Genomic DNA, 21,265 nt, shown 5'->3' on the forward strand with positions numbered 1-21,265 from the left:
TTGCCTTCTGTTCGATATACACTGTGCAAGGAAAAGTGCCCAGCAGAGAAGGCAGACAACCAAGTTCAGGTGGGAAAAATTAGACAGCCAAACTCTTCAGTCGACTTACTTGTGTCACAGATAAACTGTCATGACCATACTACACAAAGAAGAAAACCTGAGTATACAAAATGGGAGGCACTACACCTTTTAAAGTGGGATTTTTGCACTGATTTTACCTGGAACAATAATTATCGTTATAAGAAGTACACAATCAATTTTGCTGTAGAAGAGCCCTAAGCCTAAGGATAAAATCTTTGTGAAATGTGCTATATCTTAGATTTCAGGGCGGGTTTCTGTGCTGCATCAGTCACTTGCTGCAATACTTTTACTTATGCAAAATAAGACCCAGTCAAGCCAAGATTGTGTAGGAGATACGAACCAAAAACTTCTAGCAAAGCGTTCCTTTTCAGGCGCGGTTTATGAACAGTAACTGACATTTATTTTCAAACTGTGTAGTGATAGAGCATACGCAAGTAGCAATGGGCACAAGTCAATATGTAATCCAGGATGAAAGGCTCACACTCATGGACACACCTGCCAATTTTATTAGGTCAATCAAACTTCTTTATTAGCAGGTCACTTTATATAGTAAGAAAAATACAATGGGGGCTTTGCTTTGCTTTAAATCCGAGGTGTTTTCATATTTAAAAAAAAAAAGCCCACATAACACTAGCTTCATCGGTGGCTTGAAAATGCGTGAACCTTTTCCAATATCCCTACAATATTAAATTATGTAAAACTACAATCACTTTATGAGTAACATGTGCCACTACATTGATAGCAGAACAGGTATGGCAGGGATGCACGTAAACATACTTTGTCTCTCCTTCTGTTTTGTCATCATGTAACCTCGAACACTGAAGTCAAACCTCAGAAGAGCAGGTTCCAGCCAAGCATGGATTTTCTGGCCCACTTTGTGATACATTGCCAAAGGGCACAGCAATAAAGCAAGTACTGAGAAAAGAAAAAAAATGAACAAACATACAAGTACTCAATTACTCAAATGAAATAAAGAGGTATAAATATAAAGTTATATCCAACTACTAGTGTAGTTAATTACAAGTAGAATGGATTGGAGCACTAAATCTTTTTTGATTAATTACAAAAAATGCCACACAGAGAACAGCATCCTTATATTTTATTTATTACAACACTAGGCAAGTCGACCAACAAGGTAACAAACCCTCACAGAACATTTTCAGCACCACAGGAGTAGAGTGGAGGTAGACTGTTAAAACTGAAAGGAACAAGTCTACTACTATGGGGAATATAAAGGAATATTTTTACATGTTCCTTACTTCATGTAATTTGTAGTGATGGCAGAGAAAACTTTTGAATCTCCTCTTTTCGTGGAGAATGGACATAACAACACTTTTGACAGAATGAGACCCAATGGTGGCTAATGCTTTACAACAGAAAACTCTACAAAAAATGTCCTTAAAAAATCTCATGTTACATAAACCACAAGTCAAGTCTTCTAGCTCTATACTCACAAAATGCAAAACACATGTATTCTTTGCTATAATATTATCAAACAACTCAGGAAAAATTAAAGTAATCCACAAACAGAAAGCCCCTTTACTCGGTGTCATGCTTTTGAACTGAAGACAGGACTTTTCACCAATGAAAGAGGCAGGTCTTCAATTCAAAAGCATAAAACTGTATGATGGGGCTTCCTGTTTGTGGACTACTTTCAAATTCCAGATATATTTGACAATATTTTAGCAAAACAATACATTCATTTTGCACATTATGTGTACAGGACTGGATGACTTGGCATGTGGATTCTAGGACACGAGTAAGCCAAGATTTTTTCATGGACGTTTTCATATATTTTGCTATTGTCCAGTGTTAGTTATCTGTTCTATCAGAAATGCTACATTTGTTCTCAACAAAAACATGAAATTAAAAATATTTCTCATCCACTACTACAAACTACATAGAGCAAGAAAAAAAAAAAACACATACATTTTTAATATTTGTGTGTATTGTGGAGGATGGCCAGGGTTCATGCCCGGCCAGGACGTCCTTTCTACATGTATTCTGGGGAAGCAGCCATGGACTCCTCAATACCTCCCCCGGGACACTTGGTGGCAGCCTCCCTGGTTGATGATGCCTCAGTTTCCCACAGGGTTTCATGGGAGATGCAGTTCTTCCCAACCCTGTGGGGACCTGGGATGGCCGCCAGGGGGCGAGGCAGAGATAGTTAAGCCCAGCTGGTCTAATCATGGGCCCCACACGGGAATGCAATTGGGAACAGGTGAGCAAGCACCAAGAGCACTCCCGGGAGGGCCATAAAAGAGGCCAGCAACCACCACTCAGGGCCAGAATCGGGAGGAAGAGGTGCCTGAGAGGAAGAGGACGAGGTGCCTGGGAGGAGTGGTTGTGCCAACGGAAGAATTGCTGTCTTGAGAAAGAGGTACTTTGGGACTGTGTTATATCTGTGGGGTTCACGGGGAAGACGTGCCCAACAGGTGAAGAAATAGATTTATTTGTGTTGTGTTAAGTGCTTGTGGGACTGTGTTGGGCCTGTAGGACACGGGGAAGACGTGCCCCACGGCTGAAGAAAAAAAAAAAGATTTGTGTTCAATTTATACATGCCTCAGTGTGAATCTGTGCCAGGTCGGACGCTTATATAGCACCTTATTCACAGTATATATATATATATATATATATATATATATATATACATACACACAGTACAATCCCTCTTAACCGGCCACCTCGGGACTTGGACCCATGGCCAGTTAATCCGACGCATACCTATTTTCATGTAGAAAAATATTTCTAAGGTATGTACTGTACCTCTTCGACATTCCTGAAGAAACCATATCCACAAGGCTTCATCCACGATTTCGCACGCGGGTTTTTTTTCTCGTGCAACGACTGGACAGTGTGGTGTAGCGGGTCCACAGCTCAAGTCAAAAAGGCCACTTTTTAAATAAATAATCGCCGCACTTGCGCCTTAGCGAGTATGTGTGGCTGATCGGTTCCCGGGGAATTTGTGATGCGGGCAATCCTAGCTTAAGCGCACAGGTGAGGAGTCGTCTGCATCCATAATTGTTCCCTGGAACTGCTAATTGCCACATCTGATCCACGTCCCTGTGATAAACAGAAGCGCGAGGCGGCTAGGGGGAGAACAGGAAAGAACGGGAGGTTAATGTAGAAGGAAGCAGATAGAGGAAAGCTGGTGCAGGAGAGCGAGCGAGCGAAAGCAGATTTGATGGAGCAAAGGCAGGCAGCTGGGAGGTGAACCCTTGAAGATGAGTGTTTGGCCGACACTCGGTGGGGTTGTAGAAAGCGTTCGCTCCAGCTGAGCGATCACAGAGCTTGAGTGACGGGTATTGAAGACGACTGGCCATCGAAAGGCAGCTGCAGTCGTGGAGTCTTTGGGCTGGTTTAGCGCCAGCGTGAACGCCCTGGCCGCTGGGGAAAGGACCCAAATCTCAGTCCAGATGGAGCCCGATGTAACCATGGATCGGAGGGGCTACAGGACCAGTGTGGAAGGCAGCTGCAGTCGTGGAGTCTTTGGGCTGGTTTAGCCCCAGCACGAGCACCCTGGCCGCTGGGGAAAGAACCCAAGTCTCAGTCCAGATGGAGCCCGACGTAACCATGGATCGGAGGGCTACAGGACCAGTGTGGAAGGCAGCTGCACCTGCGGGTAGGGCGACTCCCCTGTTGCAAAGCCCGATGGGAGAAGCTGGAGAGCCGCGAGGTAGAAAGAAGGCGGCACTGTGGAAAATTCATAAAGAAATATGTAAACGGAAATCACTCTCAAAGTAGGACCCCTCTCACCTTCCAGGAAAGAAGGAAGCTACATACATATAATATAAAGAAGAACTCAGGATTAAAAAAATTTTTTTTTGTATTTTATATTTTAACAGGCCGGTTAATGCGAGGCCAGTTAAGAGGTATTGTACTATACAGTTTTTTATATATATAATATATAAATAATTACTGAGGGATGGGATGCGTCCTTACCCGGCCACGATGCCCTCGGGATGAAAGCACCACTCCCCCAGAGCGCTAGATGGCATCCCCCCTGGATTATAGTGGTGCTTCAGATTTCCACACAGCAGTATGGGTTATGGACTTTTTCGACTCAGCCCTGTTGGGTTCTGTGAGTGCCGGCAGGGAGTGCTGAAGGGACTGGGGAGCCCTACTTCATGGGACTTTGCCTCACCCGGAAGTGCTTTCAGACAACGAGTAAAGAAGATAAGAAGGACAGACAGGTGCTAGATAAAAGGAGCTGCCTGCCTCGCATCAAGAGAGATGGGAGGAAGGTGGACAAGACTTGTGAGGAGGAGTGGAGGAGGCAGTGACTGAGAGAACAAAAGACAGAGTTGTGCTGTATGTGTGCTGTGTCGCTCTCTATGTTAATACACGGTGGTGTAACTCTGGACACGTTAACGTCAAAAATCTCCACTTGCTGCAGGGATATCAAACTGTTGGCCATAAGTTTACGTCCCTACTACTGGCCCAGAGAGTTTGGACATGTCATTGTTGTCATCGTGTACATCCCTCCTCGGGCGGACGTGGAGTCAGCGAGTGACATCATCCATTCTGCTGTTGCTAAGTTACAAACGCAGCACCCTGAGGCGCTTGTGCTAATCGCTGGAGACTTTAACCATGTGACGCTGGACAAAACATTACCTGCATTCTCCCAGTATGTGGACTGTAACACCCAGGGAAATAAGACTATTGATTTACTGTATGCAAACGTTAAAGACGCATACAGCGCCACCCTGCTGCCTGCGCTTGGGAAAGCAGATCATAACCTGGTTCTGCTTCAGCCTCACTATAAACCAAAAGTGAGAGTCCTACCTGTAACAACACGATCATTCAGGAAGTGGGCCCCGGAGGCTGAGAATACTCTGAGAGAATGTTTTGGAACTACAGACTGGGATATCCTGCAGGGATCTCATAGTGGGAACATTGAGGAAGTTGTTGACTGCACTACTGACTACATCAACTTCTGTATGGACATTGTAGTTCCAGTAAGAACTGTACGCTGCTATGCTAACAACAAGCCATGGATTACAAGTGACATCAAGGGCCTTTTGAACCAGAAGAAAAGGACTTTTAAAGACGGTGATCAGCATGAGCTCAAGCGTGTGCAGAAGGAACTCCGAGTCCAGCTCAGGGTGGCGAAAGAGCAGTACAGGAGAAAGCTGGAGCAGAAGTTGCAGAATAACAGCATGAAGGAAGTGTGGGATGGGATGAAGATCATCACTGGCTGCAGCTCGAAGCGGGGTACCACCATCGAGAGAGACGGGAAGAGAGCAAACCAAGTGAACAACTTCTTTAACAGGTTTGACCACCCTAACCCACTCTCACTCTCACCTCGGAGTATTGCACCCTCCACACATCCTTCTACTGATACCAGCATAGGAAAGACATCCCCACCCATAATTACAACAGCGCAAGTGAGCAGAGAGCTGAGGAGACTTCGTGCCAGCAAAGCAGCGGGTCCAGATGGAGTATCGCCACGACTGCTGAAGGTCTGTGCATCGGAGCTGGGGGGTCCTCTACAGCGCATCTTCAACCTGAGCCTGGAACAGGGGAGAGTCCCGAGGCTTTGGAAAACATCTTGCATCACCTCAGTCCCAAAGGTATCACGTCCTAGTGAGCTGAATGACTTTCGGCCTGTTGCTCTGACATCACATGTGAAGACCATGGAGAGGCTGCTGCTTCACCACCTTAGGCCACAGGTTCAACACGCCCTTGACCCTCTGCAGTTTGCATATCAGGAGAAGGTGGGAGCGGAGGATGCCATCATCTATATGCTACACCGATCCCTCTCTCACTTGGACAGAGGCAGTGGTGCTGTAAGAATTATGTTTCTAGACTTCTCTAGTGCCTTCAACACAATCCAGCCTCTGCTCCTTAGGGACAAGCTGACAGAGATGGGATTAGATTCATACCAAGTGGCATGGATCGTGGACTATCTTAAAGACAGACCTCAGTATGTGCGTCTTGGGAACTGCACGTCTGACATTGTGGTCAGCAACACAGGAGCGCCACAGGGGACTGTACTTTCTCCGGTCCTGTTCAGCCTATATACATTGGACTTCCAATATAACTCGGAGTCCTGCCATGTGCAAAAGTTCGCTGATGACACTGCTATCGTGGGCTGCATCAGGAGTATAGGGACCTAATCAATGACTTTGTTAAATGGTGCGACTCAAACCACCTACACCTGAACACCAGCAAAACCAAGGAGCTGGTGGTGGATTTTAGGAGGCCCAGACCCCTCATAGACCCAGTGATCATCAAAGGTGACTGTGTGGAGATGGTGCAGACCTATAAATATCTGGGAGTGCAGCTGGATGATAAATTAGACTGGACTGCCAATACTGATGCGCTGTGCAAGAAAGGACAGAGCCGGTTATACTACCTTAGAAGGCTGGCGTCCTTCAACATCTGCAATAAGATGCTGCAGATGTTCTATCAGACAGTTGTGGCGAGTGCCCTCTTCTACGCAGTGGTGTGCTGGGGAGGCAGCATTAAGAGGAAAGACCCCTCACGCCTGGACAAACTGGTGAGGAAGGCAAGCTCTATTGTTGGCATGAAGCTGGACAGTTTAACATCTGTGGCAGAGCGAAGGGCGCTCAGCAGGCTCCTATCAATTATGGAGAATCCACTGCATCTACTTAATAGTATCATCTCCAGACAGAAGAGTAGCTTCAGCGACAGACTGCTGTCACTGTCCTGCTCCACTGACAGATTGAGGAGATCGTTCCTCCCCCAAACTATGCGACTCTTTAATTCCACCATTTGGGGTAAACGTTAACATTATACATAGTTATTGTCTGTTTTTCACCTGCATTATTATCATTCTTTAATTTAATATTATTTATTATATCAGTATGCTGCTGCTGAAAAATGTGAATTTCCCATTGGGATTAATAAAGTATCTATCTATCTATCTATCTATCTATCTATCTATCTATTGTTCTGTGAAAATTGCATATGCTTGTGATGGTGGCAAGAAACACTTGCTGTGGAAGGATTTCAAACAAAAAAGATTCCTCTGGCTTTTATACTTGTGTCTGTACCTACTCATGTTGGGTGTTTGGGGATATATATAGGATGGATTGATATCATTTTTCTCAGACGGAGTATGACTACTGATACCACTGTGGTGAAACGGAAGGCTGGAGTATTGCATTTGCTAATTATGTCCATCAACTGTCAACTTCACTTTTAACATCAAATATGAGACTCATAATTTGGAATAAAATAATTCAAGATTGAACAAATAACTTAAAGTAGGTAATACTGCATAGAATACATTACACCACCGTTTTTAAAAGTGGCAGATTCCTTTAAATGAATAGAAGTATCCCTGCACATTCAGCTATAAGATTGTTTCAGGTTTCATTTACAATGTGACAGTGCACTAAATAATCTCTCACTCTTTACATGATTTCCTTGAAATCTGAGAGACAAAGTGAGGAACCGTACTTTTTTAACTGATCAGCACTTAAGTGGTTTGTCTGAATAAGAAAATATGACCTCTCTCAGGTATGTTTCCAGCTGTATGGCAGTAAATACTGAAACAAAGCTCATTGATGCCACTGTATGTTCATCTACAATCTCATTAAACATACGCTCTAAACTACCACTTGGCTGGTCCTTCCAGGGACTTTTGGCAGGCGGTGCTGCATTAATCCTGTGCAGCTGCCGCTGCACCACACAATTCCTGCAGTTCCAGATGCCATCTCTTTGGCATCCTTGTGTGTACTGATGTTTGAAAAGAACTAATCCTTATATCTGTAACAGGAAACAATATTCTCTGATGATATGCATGCTGGTTTTATGTCCAACCAATAGACAATTTTAAAACATTTTATGTAAGTAATTGATGACATTGTTCCAAAATGCTTCATATTTATTTTAAGATATTTTGGCGATTAAGGATTTTTTTTTTTTTTAATTCGCCACCATACAGAATTAATTCGTAATAAATTCTTCAAATGTATTTACACAGTCATGGATAAGACGACAAGACACAAAATTTGTAAAAGTCTAACACATGCAGTTTCAAAAGAATATCTATATATTCATATCTTTATCTCTCTCTATCATATATATATTGTGAGAATGAGATGTATACTACTGAACTAATTTTTAATATTGAGGATATGGAAAATTAAAATAACTGAGATAGAAATATGTGATCTTTCTTAGACAAAAGCAAAAAATAGCATAAATAGTAAAGAGAAAAAGTCTACACCAGTAATGCTTCTCATTATGCAGCAATGATGAAGCACAGTACGGATTTTATTCTGTCTCATTCTGTCTGAAAACAGATGAATCAGGTACTGTATTTGCAAAGAAACACACTCTTCATGTCTATAAAAAACATATTTACTTGTAATATGATCAGCCAAAGTTATTATGTATATTAAGAGAACCTTCAGCATTTCATTTCATTGATTAAAACACAAAGTGACAACCGGGCGTTTTTTGTATCTAAAACGAAACTCTTTGATTACAAAAAGCTTAGAAGGTAATGCAAAGTTTCCAAATTAATAAAATATATGTGGTGTAGTTTAAATAGTGAAGTTTTGTGCTTTCTTTTATTTCTTGGCTCCTTAATATTTACACAATTACATGCGCAAGTTAATAGTATCAGTTATAGGCATCGGTGCATATATATAATATTTTTGGTTGCAGCATTACTTTAAAATGTACAAACTGAACAGATACCCACAATGCACTTTTAAAGGGCAGGTATACTTACACATGCCATAGGACAGAAGCAGCCCTGAAATGTAGCGGCCCAGCACTGCCAAAAACGTGAAGAAGCCACAGGCTAAAAGACAGAACTGGAGTGGAAGAAAAATGCCAAGAATAACTATGAGAACATTTCACTCTAACACAGGGTTCTCAAACTCTGTTCCTGGAGGGCCCCAGTGGTTGCAGGTTTTCATTCTCACCCTTTTCCTACTTAGTGACCTGTTTTTGCTGCTAATTAACAACTTTTGAATTAAGTATAACTGACTTGCTCTTGAAGACTCAGACCCCTTGTTTATTTTTCCTTAATTAGCTGCCAAACAATAGTGTGATACAACATGAGCTAAAGCATGAACAGCAAACCTGTGTCCATCACACAATATCTGAAAATCAAGAAAGATGAAGGTCTCAGGAATACTTATCTGCTCAGGTCCACAAAACATTCTAACACTGCTCTTAGAAAAGAGAAAAATCAACAATTTCAGAAATGTCTGCTATTGCACAATGAGAGCAGCAAAAAGCCATGGAATTAAAGAACGAGTTTAATTAACAAGAATCGGCACCTCATTAAGCAACTGCTTGGAGTGAAATTGGTTGGAGTTTGAGGCCCTGACTTAGTTGGTCTTCTGTTCGCTCCCTCACTTCACATTTCATTTCTGTTTGGGTGCCATTTAAGGAAAGAAATTAAGCAATTCAGAGGAACGATGAAGAAATTGTGGGAAACAAATCTTTAAAAACAAGTCAATTAAAATTAATTCAAAAGAAGTTTATTAGCAGCAAAAACTGGTCACTAATTAAGAACAGGGTAAGAATGAAAACCTTCAGATTGTGGCCCTCTGTGACCGGAGTTTGAGAACCCTGCTCTAACATATTGCTCTATTATTATAGAAAGTAACAATTAAAAGCATTTCTAGCTAAACAACATTGATTCAGTCCTTTCAGCTACTGAGTAAACTAAATCCTCTCATTTTCTAGGTACTGAATAAATGTTGTCTTGCCAGTTGGAGAAGAGGCTGTTTCATGCTAGGCTTAAATACGTTCATACAGATGCCCACCTTGCCTGGATTGTGATGCTTGAAAAGCATCAGGTTTCTTGAAAAAGACACTCCGCTGACCCACAGTGCAGCAACATGATGGCACAGCTCCGGAATGCTTAGCAGACCAGGATGCACCAGACCCCAGCTAAAGGCATTTGGGAAAAGAAAAGCTGATCAAAATGTTGCATTTTGAAGCAAAATAAGCAAAAAAAAAAAAAAAACAGACAACTATCCATTTCAGTTTGCATAATAATGATTTTGCAATACTGTTACCAACCGGTCTTGGCTGTGTTTCAGTGTTAATTCATATATAGCCAAGTTGAAACTACACTGCACCTAGCAGGGGCCTTTAAAACTCATTAAGGCATTCATTGTGGGCTATACAAGAAATAAATTACTGTTGTAGATAGGACAGCTATGAGCAGTTGATTGTATTATTGAGTGACAATTCAGAAAATGTCCTCTTTATATAAATAGTTTGTGCTACAATAACTTTTAAAATTTAAATTTAGAATAAAGACAAATGCACAAATAACTCTGCACATTCATTCAGTAATACAACATTACATGAACAGTAAGAAATTCAGTGCAAATCAGGAATTATGTACCTTCACTGTAATATTAAATAAACTTCAAATTAAAAATCCAACATGACTTGTCAGGGGTCATAACAGGAGACGCCTGTAACTTTTTTGAATTTATCAGTCACCACCTGTTTTTCAACAGGAAGTGCTGTGCACAGCATGTTAATTTTTTTTTTTTTACTTTCATAACTTGCATACCACAGACATGTCAAAATGAAACTGAATCTTGCTCTGCAATATTAAAGTAAATAACTTTCATTTGCTCCTTAATATTGCTGCCTTACCTTTCAGTCTCAGGATCCTCCGGATGTTTCACTAAAAACAAAGAACCCAGAAATCAAAACAAGTTTTTACTTTCATAAGACTACGTGTATTTAGCTACAACATGGGATTTAAAATAAAATTCCAAAAGGAAAAAAAGGAATTAACCTACTCAGCTGCAAGAGTAAATTTTTAGATAAAAAAAAGCAGCAGCAGCTTCTGGGGAACTTAAGTACCTGAACAAATGGAAACATCTGCTCAAATTTTGTGAATTTCCCCTTGGGATTAATAAAGTATCTATCTATCTAAATTTCATTTAGTTTTATTAAGCAAAATTCCAATGACCTCCCAGGCCTTTACAATACATATATATCTACAGTATATCTATATCTATATATATATATAGTTATGAAAAAACAACAAAAAAACATTAAGTAATGCTTCTCACCATGTATCTGACTTATTACTGACTATGAAAGAGGATTCATGATGCAAACTGAAAAAGCTTACTAATTTGAACCCTCCGCATCATCCCATACTTCAAATGAAGTATATAAAAATAAATTATTATAAATTCTAAGCATGAACAGAAAACAGATCTTCCACAAGGAATGCAGCTTCTAATACAAATGAATGTGGAATTTGCAAAAGGTGTACAAACTTGGCAAAAGCCTAACTAATTTATGCTAAGATTATGAGTTACAATGTTAAGGCTGTATAACCATTTCAACCAAACTAAGAGAAAATTATCTTGTTGTGTAAGCTAAAAAGGTAAAATTTTCACAATTTCTTTTTTTTAACAAAACACAACATATGTGTTATTCAGCAGCCATACCACATGCACTTCCAAATAGGTCATCCACCTGAAGCTCAGCATGTTCAGGCCTGGCCAGTACTTGGATGGGAGACTAACCAAGACAAAGCTTGAGTTGCTGCTGGAAGAGGTGTTAGCAAGCCAGCAGGGGGAGTCAGGCTACCCTGTGGTTTGAACGTGGACCCCAAAGCCCCAGAGCAGTGATGGGAACACTGCGCTGTAAAAATGGCGTCGTCCTTCACATAAGACATAAAAAACGAGGTCCTGACTCTATGTGGTGATTGAAGATCCCTAGGCATCCTTTGTAAAGAGTAGGGTGTACCACCTGGGTAAATTTTCCACCACGGCCTAGTCATTCTGGCCCCCTACTAATTCCCTGTCTCTAACTGGCTCTTCTCTCTGACCACTTTGCCACCTAACAGCTCACGTGCGGTGAGCGTTCTGGTGCAAAAACGGCTTCCATCACATCATCCAGGTGGGCGCTACACATTGGTGGTGGCTGAAGTGGCTCCCCACTCACTGTGTAAAGTGCATTAAGTACCTTGAAAAGTGCTATATACTGTAAATATAATGAATTATTATTATTATTATTATTCTTTTTCACAAAATGCTACACATTTGTATATGCACTGACCAAAGGTAATGAATTAAAAATGTAAAATTAATTAAATTCATAAAATTGGAAAAGAATGTGTTTTCAAGAAAAACACAGGGTAACCGAAAAGCAAAGAACAAGTAGGAGGCACATGAGAGGGAAAAAATAACCTCAGAAACACACAGTAAGCAGTTCCACAAAAATACCAGGAAAAAGCTTTATGAGGCCCCTTTTAGGATATAAATCATTCTTTATCAGTACATACACTCAATAGCAGTGTTTCCCAAACTCGGCCCTGGGGGCACACTGTGGCTGCAGGTTTTCGTTCCAACCAGATTCCTAATCAGTGACACCTGACAGCACTGATCTCATTTAATTAGCTGGTATTTTTTTCTTCTATTCTACGTTCAGAAAAGCACAGCAGCATGATTGTTACATTTATAAGACATTTAGGAATATTTCTTCTTTTGCTATAGATTTAAACGCTTAACTCTCTTTTGTTGATTTCATCATATTTTGCCCTTTCTCTGCACAGTTTTCCCCCTTCCTTGAATCTTAATAATAACAAATGTGAGCAGAGCAGACACGCTGGCAAACAACACTGAATAATGAAAGGCTTTAACTGCTTTAGCGTCAGACCCACTAATTAGTAAATAATGGATTAATTAAACACCTGGAAAAGTAGAATGGAAATCAAGATGAAAATATTGTTAAAAAGAAAAAAAATACATTATTCCCATATAATTGCTTAGTACATTTTAATATTTTTTTTTCTAAGCAAACTTAGTTTTCTAATTTCTATATTGGTCCCAGTACTAGGGTGTTGTACTGTGTTAGCCATTATGAATGTAGTGAAAAGTCAAGCAAAATGACACCTTTGATTGGCTAAGGGGCCCGAGTTGCCTCGAAAGCCTGCATATTGTAATCTTTTTAGTTAGCCAATAAAAGGCATCATTTTGCTTGACTTTTCACTATATTGTTCCCAAAACACAGAACTTGGGAAATAACAGATCACTTCATTAGCCCAGGAGTCCAATTAAAAACAGAAGCTGGTTGGAACAAAAACCTGCAGCCACATGGAGTCCCCCAGGACCAAGTTTGAGAAGCACTGCTCTATACAGAGACACTACTATATAAATATCTATTATACTAAAATAAAATCCTGGGACGAGACAAGACTTCTTAACCGGGGACAAGACGTAACTTTTTCAGAGAGACACTTTCACGTCCCATGAGACAAGACTCTGTGCCAAGAGATTTACCACGCCTGGGGCCGGAAATAAAAGACAAAGTGTAGATGACAAAGTAGAACATCATAAAGAATTCAAAAATGTTGGTGCGATACACATGCAGAGCAGGTTACAGATAATGGAAGTACGAAAATTTGAAAGTCTCAAAAAAAATGATAGTAAAGATTGCATTAGCACAAACAAACAGAAATTACTACTCCGTGAAATAACGGAACGGCGAAAAGAGATCAAAAATATTGTTTGGCTTGTAGATCATCTAATTCACGTTGCCATCGGGGAAAAGTAGTGTTTCTTCCCAATGAAGAGGCGTGTCTGCTAGAATTAAAAGATTTGTTGTTTGGTGGACGTCAAATCCACATATGCGAGCGGCAGAGACGCAAAGTGGCAGGTACGTAGTGCAGGCCGGCTGGGGGAGGTGGGGAGATACAGTTTTGGCGAGCAAAGCCCCCTAGAGTGTGTGTGTATATTATATATATATATATATATATATATATATATATATATATATAAAAACTTCACAAAATCACAGCCAATATTTTTAGCTTTTAATTAATTGTTAATATCTGCTAAATTAGACAGTTTTGCACATAGCAAAATCCTGTAACACTTAATTCACTATTAAATGTATATATGAACAGTGTAGGACTCAATCTCAATACACTGTGTATGCGTTTCTCTTTAAAGTGCAGTGAAGGTGATTCCGTACACAGTTTATGCATTTTAGCCCACAGCAGTGACTCATACGTTCAGTCGTTAAGGACCCCTCTGTTCACAAGTTCCTATTCTAACTAATTTCACAATCAGTGAATTATTCTTACTTTTAATTGATCCCATTCTATTTTGAGCTGTTCTTTTTATTTTCTTATTCTAAGAAATTCTTACATTTTCAATCCCATTTTCTCTTTAAATTCCCCTTTTTCTATAGGGTATATTTCTTTAATTATACCCGAAAGCAAACAATACAGAAAGCTAAAGAGAAGCCATTAATTCAGTATCATATTCACTTTTCTAAAACTGAGCAGTTGTGTTTCCTAAAGAGCACAACAGTGAAATGATTGCTCCCTTTAGCATTCAGTAATGTTTGCACCCGTTTCTGCATTGCTCGTTGTTGATCAGAAGCAATTTGATATAACGAAAGTAACACGCTTTACCAAACAATATAAATGAAGTAGATAATGGCAAAAGAAATTAAGTATTTAAATCTAAGGCAAGCAAAACAATTATTTATGAATTTCTTAGAATTATTTGTCAGATAATTAAATAAAGAGATAAATTAAAAGCAAAAATGATGCACCGACTATGAAATTAGTGAGAGTAAATTCCTGCAGCCATGGGCGTTAAAAGAACTGATCCTGGATACCACTGGTACAGAGTGTATGTACTTTTAAAATCAATTAAGTCATAAATGGAGTCTCATAAAAGCCGACAACTCGACTGACTTGTGTGTGCAATTCTAATGAAAAAAACAACAACAATCAATAAATAACTCCATAAAAACTAAATGAAGCTCTTGGCTGATGCCAATTAACTGTGAGAAACTGCACACTGTCAAACTGGACACATGGAAAGTGTGGATTGACCAATAGAATATACAGTGTGATGGACGGCCGGCGTTTCAGTCTGGCCGGGACGTCCCTCAACTAAAAGAGAGAGCCTTTTTAGGACACTACATCCCCCGGAACGCTAGATGGCAGCTCCCTTGGACGGAAATAGTTCCCCGGATTCCCGCTGGGCAGCATGGGACATGGAGTCCGGTTCTTCAGCCCTGTTGGGTGCCGTGGGTGCCGCCAGGGTGAGCTCACCAAGAACCCAGGGACTATTATGGTTACGTCAACCCGGAAGTACTTTGGGGTCATGTGGACGGAAGTCCGCAGTACTTCCAGGATACTTGAAGAAGGCATTTGGCCTGGAGAAGGAATACTTCCGGGTCATGGACTTTAAAAGGACTCTGGGAAACCCCAGCAGACTGAGCCGGAGTTGGGTGGGAGTGTGACGGAGCTGCTGTTAGTGGAGGTTTGGTTATTATTTTTATTGTTATTAATTACTGGAGAATTGTGGAGTGTGCGGAGCTTTGTGCACTTTATTGAAGAATAATTATTACAGAATCTTCTTGTGCTTTTACACGTGTGTCTGGGACGTCTGTCTGGAGAGTTCAAGGGGCGCTATAGAGCGCTTAATCCCACAATAGAGTCTGGTGCGGTTTACTGCATCATGAAATAAAAGGATACATCTTAACATGTCGGACAGTAAGGCAACAGTGAATTCAGAAAGTATTCAGACTCCTTCATTTTCTACACACTTTATTTTGCTCTAGATTTAATTTTAAATGGATATATTTGCTATTTTTGTCCTTTAATCTACACTAAATAACCCATAATGACAAAGTGAAAACATATTTTTAGAAAGGCTTGCAAATTTAATAAAAATCAAAAAATGAAAACTCTCAATCACAGAAATATTCAGACCCTTTACTGTGGCAATCCAAATTGTGCTCAGGTGACTCCCGATTGCTTACATTCTCGTTGAGTTGTGTGTAGAACTTGACTGGAATCCAAACTGGGGTAAGGCGTATGACCAAGACAAGGGGATCAACCATTTCTAAAACTCTTGAGTCTTCCCCACAGCACAGTGGTCTTATTAATGATGAAATGAGAAACATTTGGAACCAGTAGGACTCTTCCTAGAGTTGGCCGTTCAACCAAACTGCGTAACTGGGCTAAAAGGGCCTTGGTCAGGAAAGTGACCAAGAACTCAATAGTTACCCTAACAGAGGTTCAGATGCCCTCTGCTGTGATGGGATAACCTACCGGAAGGACAAACATCTTAGCAACACTCTGTCAATCACGTGTATAGGACAGCTCGCTCTGAGTTTGCAAGTATTGGGCTCTGGGAAAATGAGAAAAAAGGTTCTGTGGTCTGATCGGGAAAAAAAATGAACTATTTGGGCAGACCTTCAAGCGCAATGTCTGGCAAAGACCGGGCACTGCTCTCACCTCCCTAATATCATCCCTGCAGTGAAGCATGGTGGTGGTGCTTCTCAGTAGGTGGAACAGGGAGAACTGATAGAAGAATGAATGCAGCCAAATGCCAAGTGGTACTTGAAAAAAAATCTGCTTTAGAGCGCACACAACGTCATACTGGGGCAATGGTTTACCTTTAAACATGACAATGACCTTAAGTGTGGCACAGCCAAAGCCCATACTTAAACCCCATAAAACATGTGGAGAGAACTTAAAGTGGCAGTTTACAGACAACTTACCATCCAATCTATTGGAGCTTGAGAGGATCTGTCTGGAAGAATAGAACAAACAGCTCAAATCCAGGTGTGCAAAGCTTGTAGAGACTTTCCCAAGAAGACTTAAAGCTAGAATTGCAGTCAAAGGGGTTGTTACAAAGTACTAAATTAAGTGTCTGAATACTTCAAGGAAGGAGAAATTTCAGTTTTTAATAAATCTGCAAACATCCACTGAAATCAGGTTTTCACTTTGTCATTATGGGTTATGGAGTGTAGAACGATGGGCAAAAATAGTAAATGTATCCATTTAAAATTAAATCTATAACACAACATTAAATCTATAACACAACCAAGTGTACAGAAAGTGAAGTGGTCCGAGTACTTCCTGAATCCACTGCGTCGCACATTTTTATCTAAAATGTAATTTCCATCTTGATGGCCATCTTTTAATACCAGTGGTTCTGAAAATGTGTACATGTCATTTACTGCATTTTGCAAAGAAATGTTTCATATCCTATCATAGCACTCTCAATGCCGCTTAATCCAATTAAGGAGCACAGCCTGTCTTGGCCACAACTGGACAATGGGTAGGAAATGGTCCTAAACAGGGTACCAGTATATCCCAGAGTCCACTGACATTCAACTTATACAAGGCCAGTTTGGATTTGCCAATTAACCTGATTTTGGAGGAAAATCCCAGAAAAAAAAAATCCAGACATGGGAAGAACATGCCAACACCACAGAGACAATGGCTGGGCACAGGAACCAAATTCAGAAAGCTGGATTCTTGAAGCACCGCCATGCCACCTGTATATTCTCCATATATATATATATATATATATATATATATATATTTTTTTTTAATCACTTTACTTATTACTTGATTTTAAAGAAAGCATCTTATAAAAATGTCTGATGACAATTAATTCACTTTGTAAAAGTGTGCAGTGGTTGCACCAATTTTGCAAATTGCCTGATGTTTAATTAATCACTGCTTCTGTACAAAAAAATGTTACTGGAATTATTTATCCGATACTCGCTTATACTGAAATTACTGCAAAAGTAAATACTATATCGGTGTTAGTTTGTTTTATAATATTATACATTTATCTCGATAATATATTTTTAGGCCACATATAGGATTAGAGACACTCCATTTCACATACTCAGTCTTAAAACAAGTCCAAGTAATTATCCTTATAGAAAACATAATTTCTGCATTTTCAGAAAGTGTTAGCATTTGGAGTTATGTATTTTTGAGCATTTCCAAAACAACTTGAATGCAATTTGCAGGTTTCCAAATAATGAGGCAATTTTGATTCACCAGCCAGAGATTCACAAGCAAACAAACAAAATTAAGGTAGTGCGTATATATAGGAGCCACAGTGTCACTTGAAAACATGTCACCAACAACACTCATGTATCTGGTCCCTCTAGTAAATTCAGTATTTACCAACACTAGTCTAAAAATCTTATCTAGTGCATTTCTTGTAGGAAGTGTCCATCTGCCTATGCAGGAGAAACAGGGAGACAGCTAGCAGAAGATGGAAGACCTTACAAAGCCTGTTGTAGGTCACGTCACATTCCTTGATCTTAGTCACGCTGCCCTCTCTGTTTCTGTTCTCTCTCAGGGCTTCAAAGACACTTTTCAAAGACAAACAGAAGAAGCTCAGCTCATTCTTAGCCTGGGATCACACAGTCAGTTCTCGTTACCTGCAGGGGTTATGTTCCTGAAAAACCCTGCAGATAAAGAATCTGAAGATAGAGAGAATTTACTGTATTTCTCCAAATCTTAACAACATCTCTCCTTTTATCTTTACTAACGTCAGCTTTTCTTTTTCTCACCTACTCTCATGTTTCTTCCTTTTGTATACCCAGGCTTTGTCCCCTCCTTCACCTCCTATACATGTTACCTGATTTTTCCCTTTTAGTTTGCACATCTGTTGAAGACTATACAGCAAAAACTTTGTGTCTTTTAATTCCTTTCTTTCTTTCTCAACATGGAAATAACATTTTTTTTCCAAAGTTATGTGCATTCACATTAAATGTATTGACAAAAATTAGCACTGCATTCATGCTTGATGCATCATATTCCAAGACATACCTCCGAATTCTGGCCATATCTTGTTTTTCCAAGTGTCAATGCATACTATCACAGTCAGGCTGAATGACAGCAGAAAAATCATGCGCAAGGAGGTAAGAACAAAGAACCTACAAAACACACATTTAGAAACAGAAAGACTAATCATAAATTGCATCTTTAACAGTACAGATGTATGAGTAATTACTTTACGATACTAAAAAAATGTAAATTTTATACTGATACAAAAAAAATAACACAATGGGCAACTGAATTAATCACTATGCAATTATCAGTTTCATTTTTCATTACCTGTGACAAGGACATAGAACCTTCACTTAATTTATAAGATATTAATTATGATTTGGTGCAACATGGCTCTCCCAATGTTTCCATTTGAGGAAGATTTGGTCCTTTCAAACTTCAAAAGGTACAAAGCTGGACCCCTTTATAAAACAAACTTACTCGCACATGTGGGACAGACGCGGAAGTCAGCAATGTATGCTGCACAACTTTAGAATGTGGCATAAACCACCGAGAGGACATGCAAACGCTACATAAAGTATGACTAGACTGAAAATCGATCCAATAGACCAGCAGCAATACTATATAAGAACATAAGAACTTTGAGAGGAGACATTCATTCTATCAGGCTTGTTTGTTTAGTTAACAGCTAAGCTGTCCCAATCTCTCTCATTAAAAATACTTCTCAAAGGTTGTCAAGGTGTTCTGCTTCAACTCCATGTCTCTGTAGATTATTTCAGATTCCCACAACACTTTGCATAATGAAATGCTTCCCTACACAGTCTCCTCTGCTCAAGACTCAATGGGTTTAACTCTCTCTGTCTGCCAAACGTACAAGTCCTAGGATGCATCTGGTTGCTGTTCTCTGATGCTGTATTTCTGTTGTAGTGTGGTGACCAGAACCACACACAGTACTCCAGATGTGGCCTCACTGATGTGTTATATAGTCTAACGTCCCTGGTTTTATATTTAAGTGTTTACGAAATAACCGAACATTTTAGTTCCCTTTCTAACTGCTTAGATGATGAAACGCATAGTCAACACAAACCCCTACCATCCTTTCCAGAAATTGCTTCCTGTATAACAGCATCTCCCATCTCATATTTACTTATAATTGATGTTCCTTTTGCCCACGTGTAGCACTTTTCGACATTAAACTGCATTTTTGAAGTGCTGGCCCAGTTCTGAAGATTTTCCAGGTTTTTTTTTTTTTTTTTAATTCTTGTTGCTGCCTCCTCATTGTCTGCCATTCCTCCAATTTCAGTGTCATCTGAAAATATCACAAGTTTAGTAACTAAACCAGAGTCTACATCATTAATATAAATTGGAAAAAGTAAGGGTCCAGATCGCCTCACTCCGCTCTCCTCTTAGTCTCCTGTCAGTTAACGAATTTGAGATCCACTTTTGTATTTCACCTCTGAAACCTATAGCTGCTAGTTTTGGAAAAAAATACTAAATTATTACTAAAGGGTTTATTAAAGAATTGGGGGGCATTCGGCCGTTATTCCTGGAACGTTGTTTTTGTAACCTTTGGTCACCAAGGATATTCATCTCATTTGCACTCTTTCTTAGCATGCCCTTGAAATCAGCTTCGCACAATATTACAGAGGCTTTCCGTTATAAAAAAAAGTCATGCCGGAGATCAAGTAATTCAAACTTAACGTAGGAAAAGTACACGTAACTAAAATCTAATTAAATAATTTGTGCTCGCCTGATATCTACCTGACTGCTTTTCGTGCAACACGTGAAAGAATAACACCATGCACGACTTGGTGTCAAGCTGATCCACCGAGGTGAAGTATCAACACTCAACAAACTACTAAAGGCAAGGGGGCAGAATACATTAATTTGATAAGGTTGATTTATTTAGGCCACACACGCCTATGTGACAGAAGCCTTCCTTAAATAGATCGCTATCGAAAAGCAGACCGGCTCACCAAAACAGGCCATTGACTCCCACGTAGAGTAGCAGGCTGTGCAACGGCTTCTCCCACACAAGCACCGACTGCAGGTAGGTGACAAGCGGCTCGTATGGTCCCAGTGCCTCCACCAGCGTTGCCTTAAGCTCCTGGACGCGGGTGTCCCTGTCCCGAGAAGCAATCCCAAAAGCGAGGGAGCTGCGAGAAGCAGCGCTGCCGGTTGTAGCCGGGTGTATGCTCGTTTTCGAGTGGGCTCCTTCTTCCTCTCCCCCCACCAGCGCCATCTTTTCATTAATCTTGTAAACACTGCCTCTTTCCACACCTCCTCCCACGCACAAAAAGGAAGCGAAAATAAATAAATAAATAACCACTCTGTGCTTAAAACGTAAGCAGCACCTCCCTTGCGCAAGTGCACTCGACCACCTCATTCACGCGCATAGTGCTGTGCGTTTAAGCGGAAGTGACATCACTGTCTTGCGCTGTGCAGACAGTGGCTAGGGACGTGACGTCACACATATACACCAAGCGGCTGCTGTAATTTTTACAGTTTGATCTCTCAATACGTCTTCGCATACCCTGAAGTGAAGTTATAATATTACATAACTCCCATTAAGCTTTCCACTTTTACCAAAAGGCCTTTCTAGCATAAACTAGTATACAATCCTTTCTTCACAGACATGTT

The 21,265-nt window shown here is 40.2% G+C and overlaps 1 protein-coding gene across 1 annotated transcript in view; it reads right to left on the reverse strand.

The window, feature by feature from the left end:
• retreg3 (reticulophagy regulator family member 3) overlaps positions 1-21,027 on the reverse strand; it is a 31,149-nt gene extending 10,122 nt beyond the window's left edge. Inside the window, exons 1-6 of the mRNA XM_028818636.2 lie at positions 20,602-21,027; positions 18,665-18,771; positions 10,690-10,720; positions 9,840-9,966; positions 8,792-8,876; positions 859-996 (exon numbers count right to left, since the gene is read on the reverse strand). Of these exons, the coding sequence (XP_028674469.1) occupies positions 859-996; positions 8,792-8,876; positions 9,840-9,966; positions 10,690-10,720; positions 18,665-18,771; positions 20,602-21,011 (898 nt within the window). The 5' untranslated portion in view covers positions 21,012-21,027. The remainder of the gene's footprint in view (positions 1-858; positions 997-8,791; positions 8,877-9,839; positions 9,967-10,689; positions 10,721-18,664; positions 18,772-20,601) is intronic.
• Positions 21,028-21,265: the final 238 nt, after the last annotated feature.

This window comes from Erpetoichthys calabaricus, chromosome 14, assembly GCF_900747795.2.
Source record: "Erpetoichthys calabaricus chromosome 14, fErpCal1.3, whole genome shotgun sequence".
Taxonomy (NCBI): domain Eukaryota; kingdom Metazoa; phylum Chordata; class Cladistia; order Polypteriformes; family Polypteridae; genus Erpetoichthys; species Erpetoichthys calabaricus.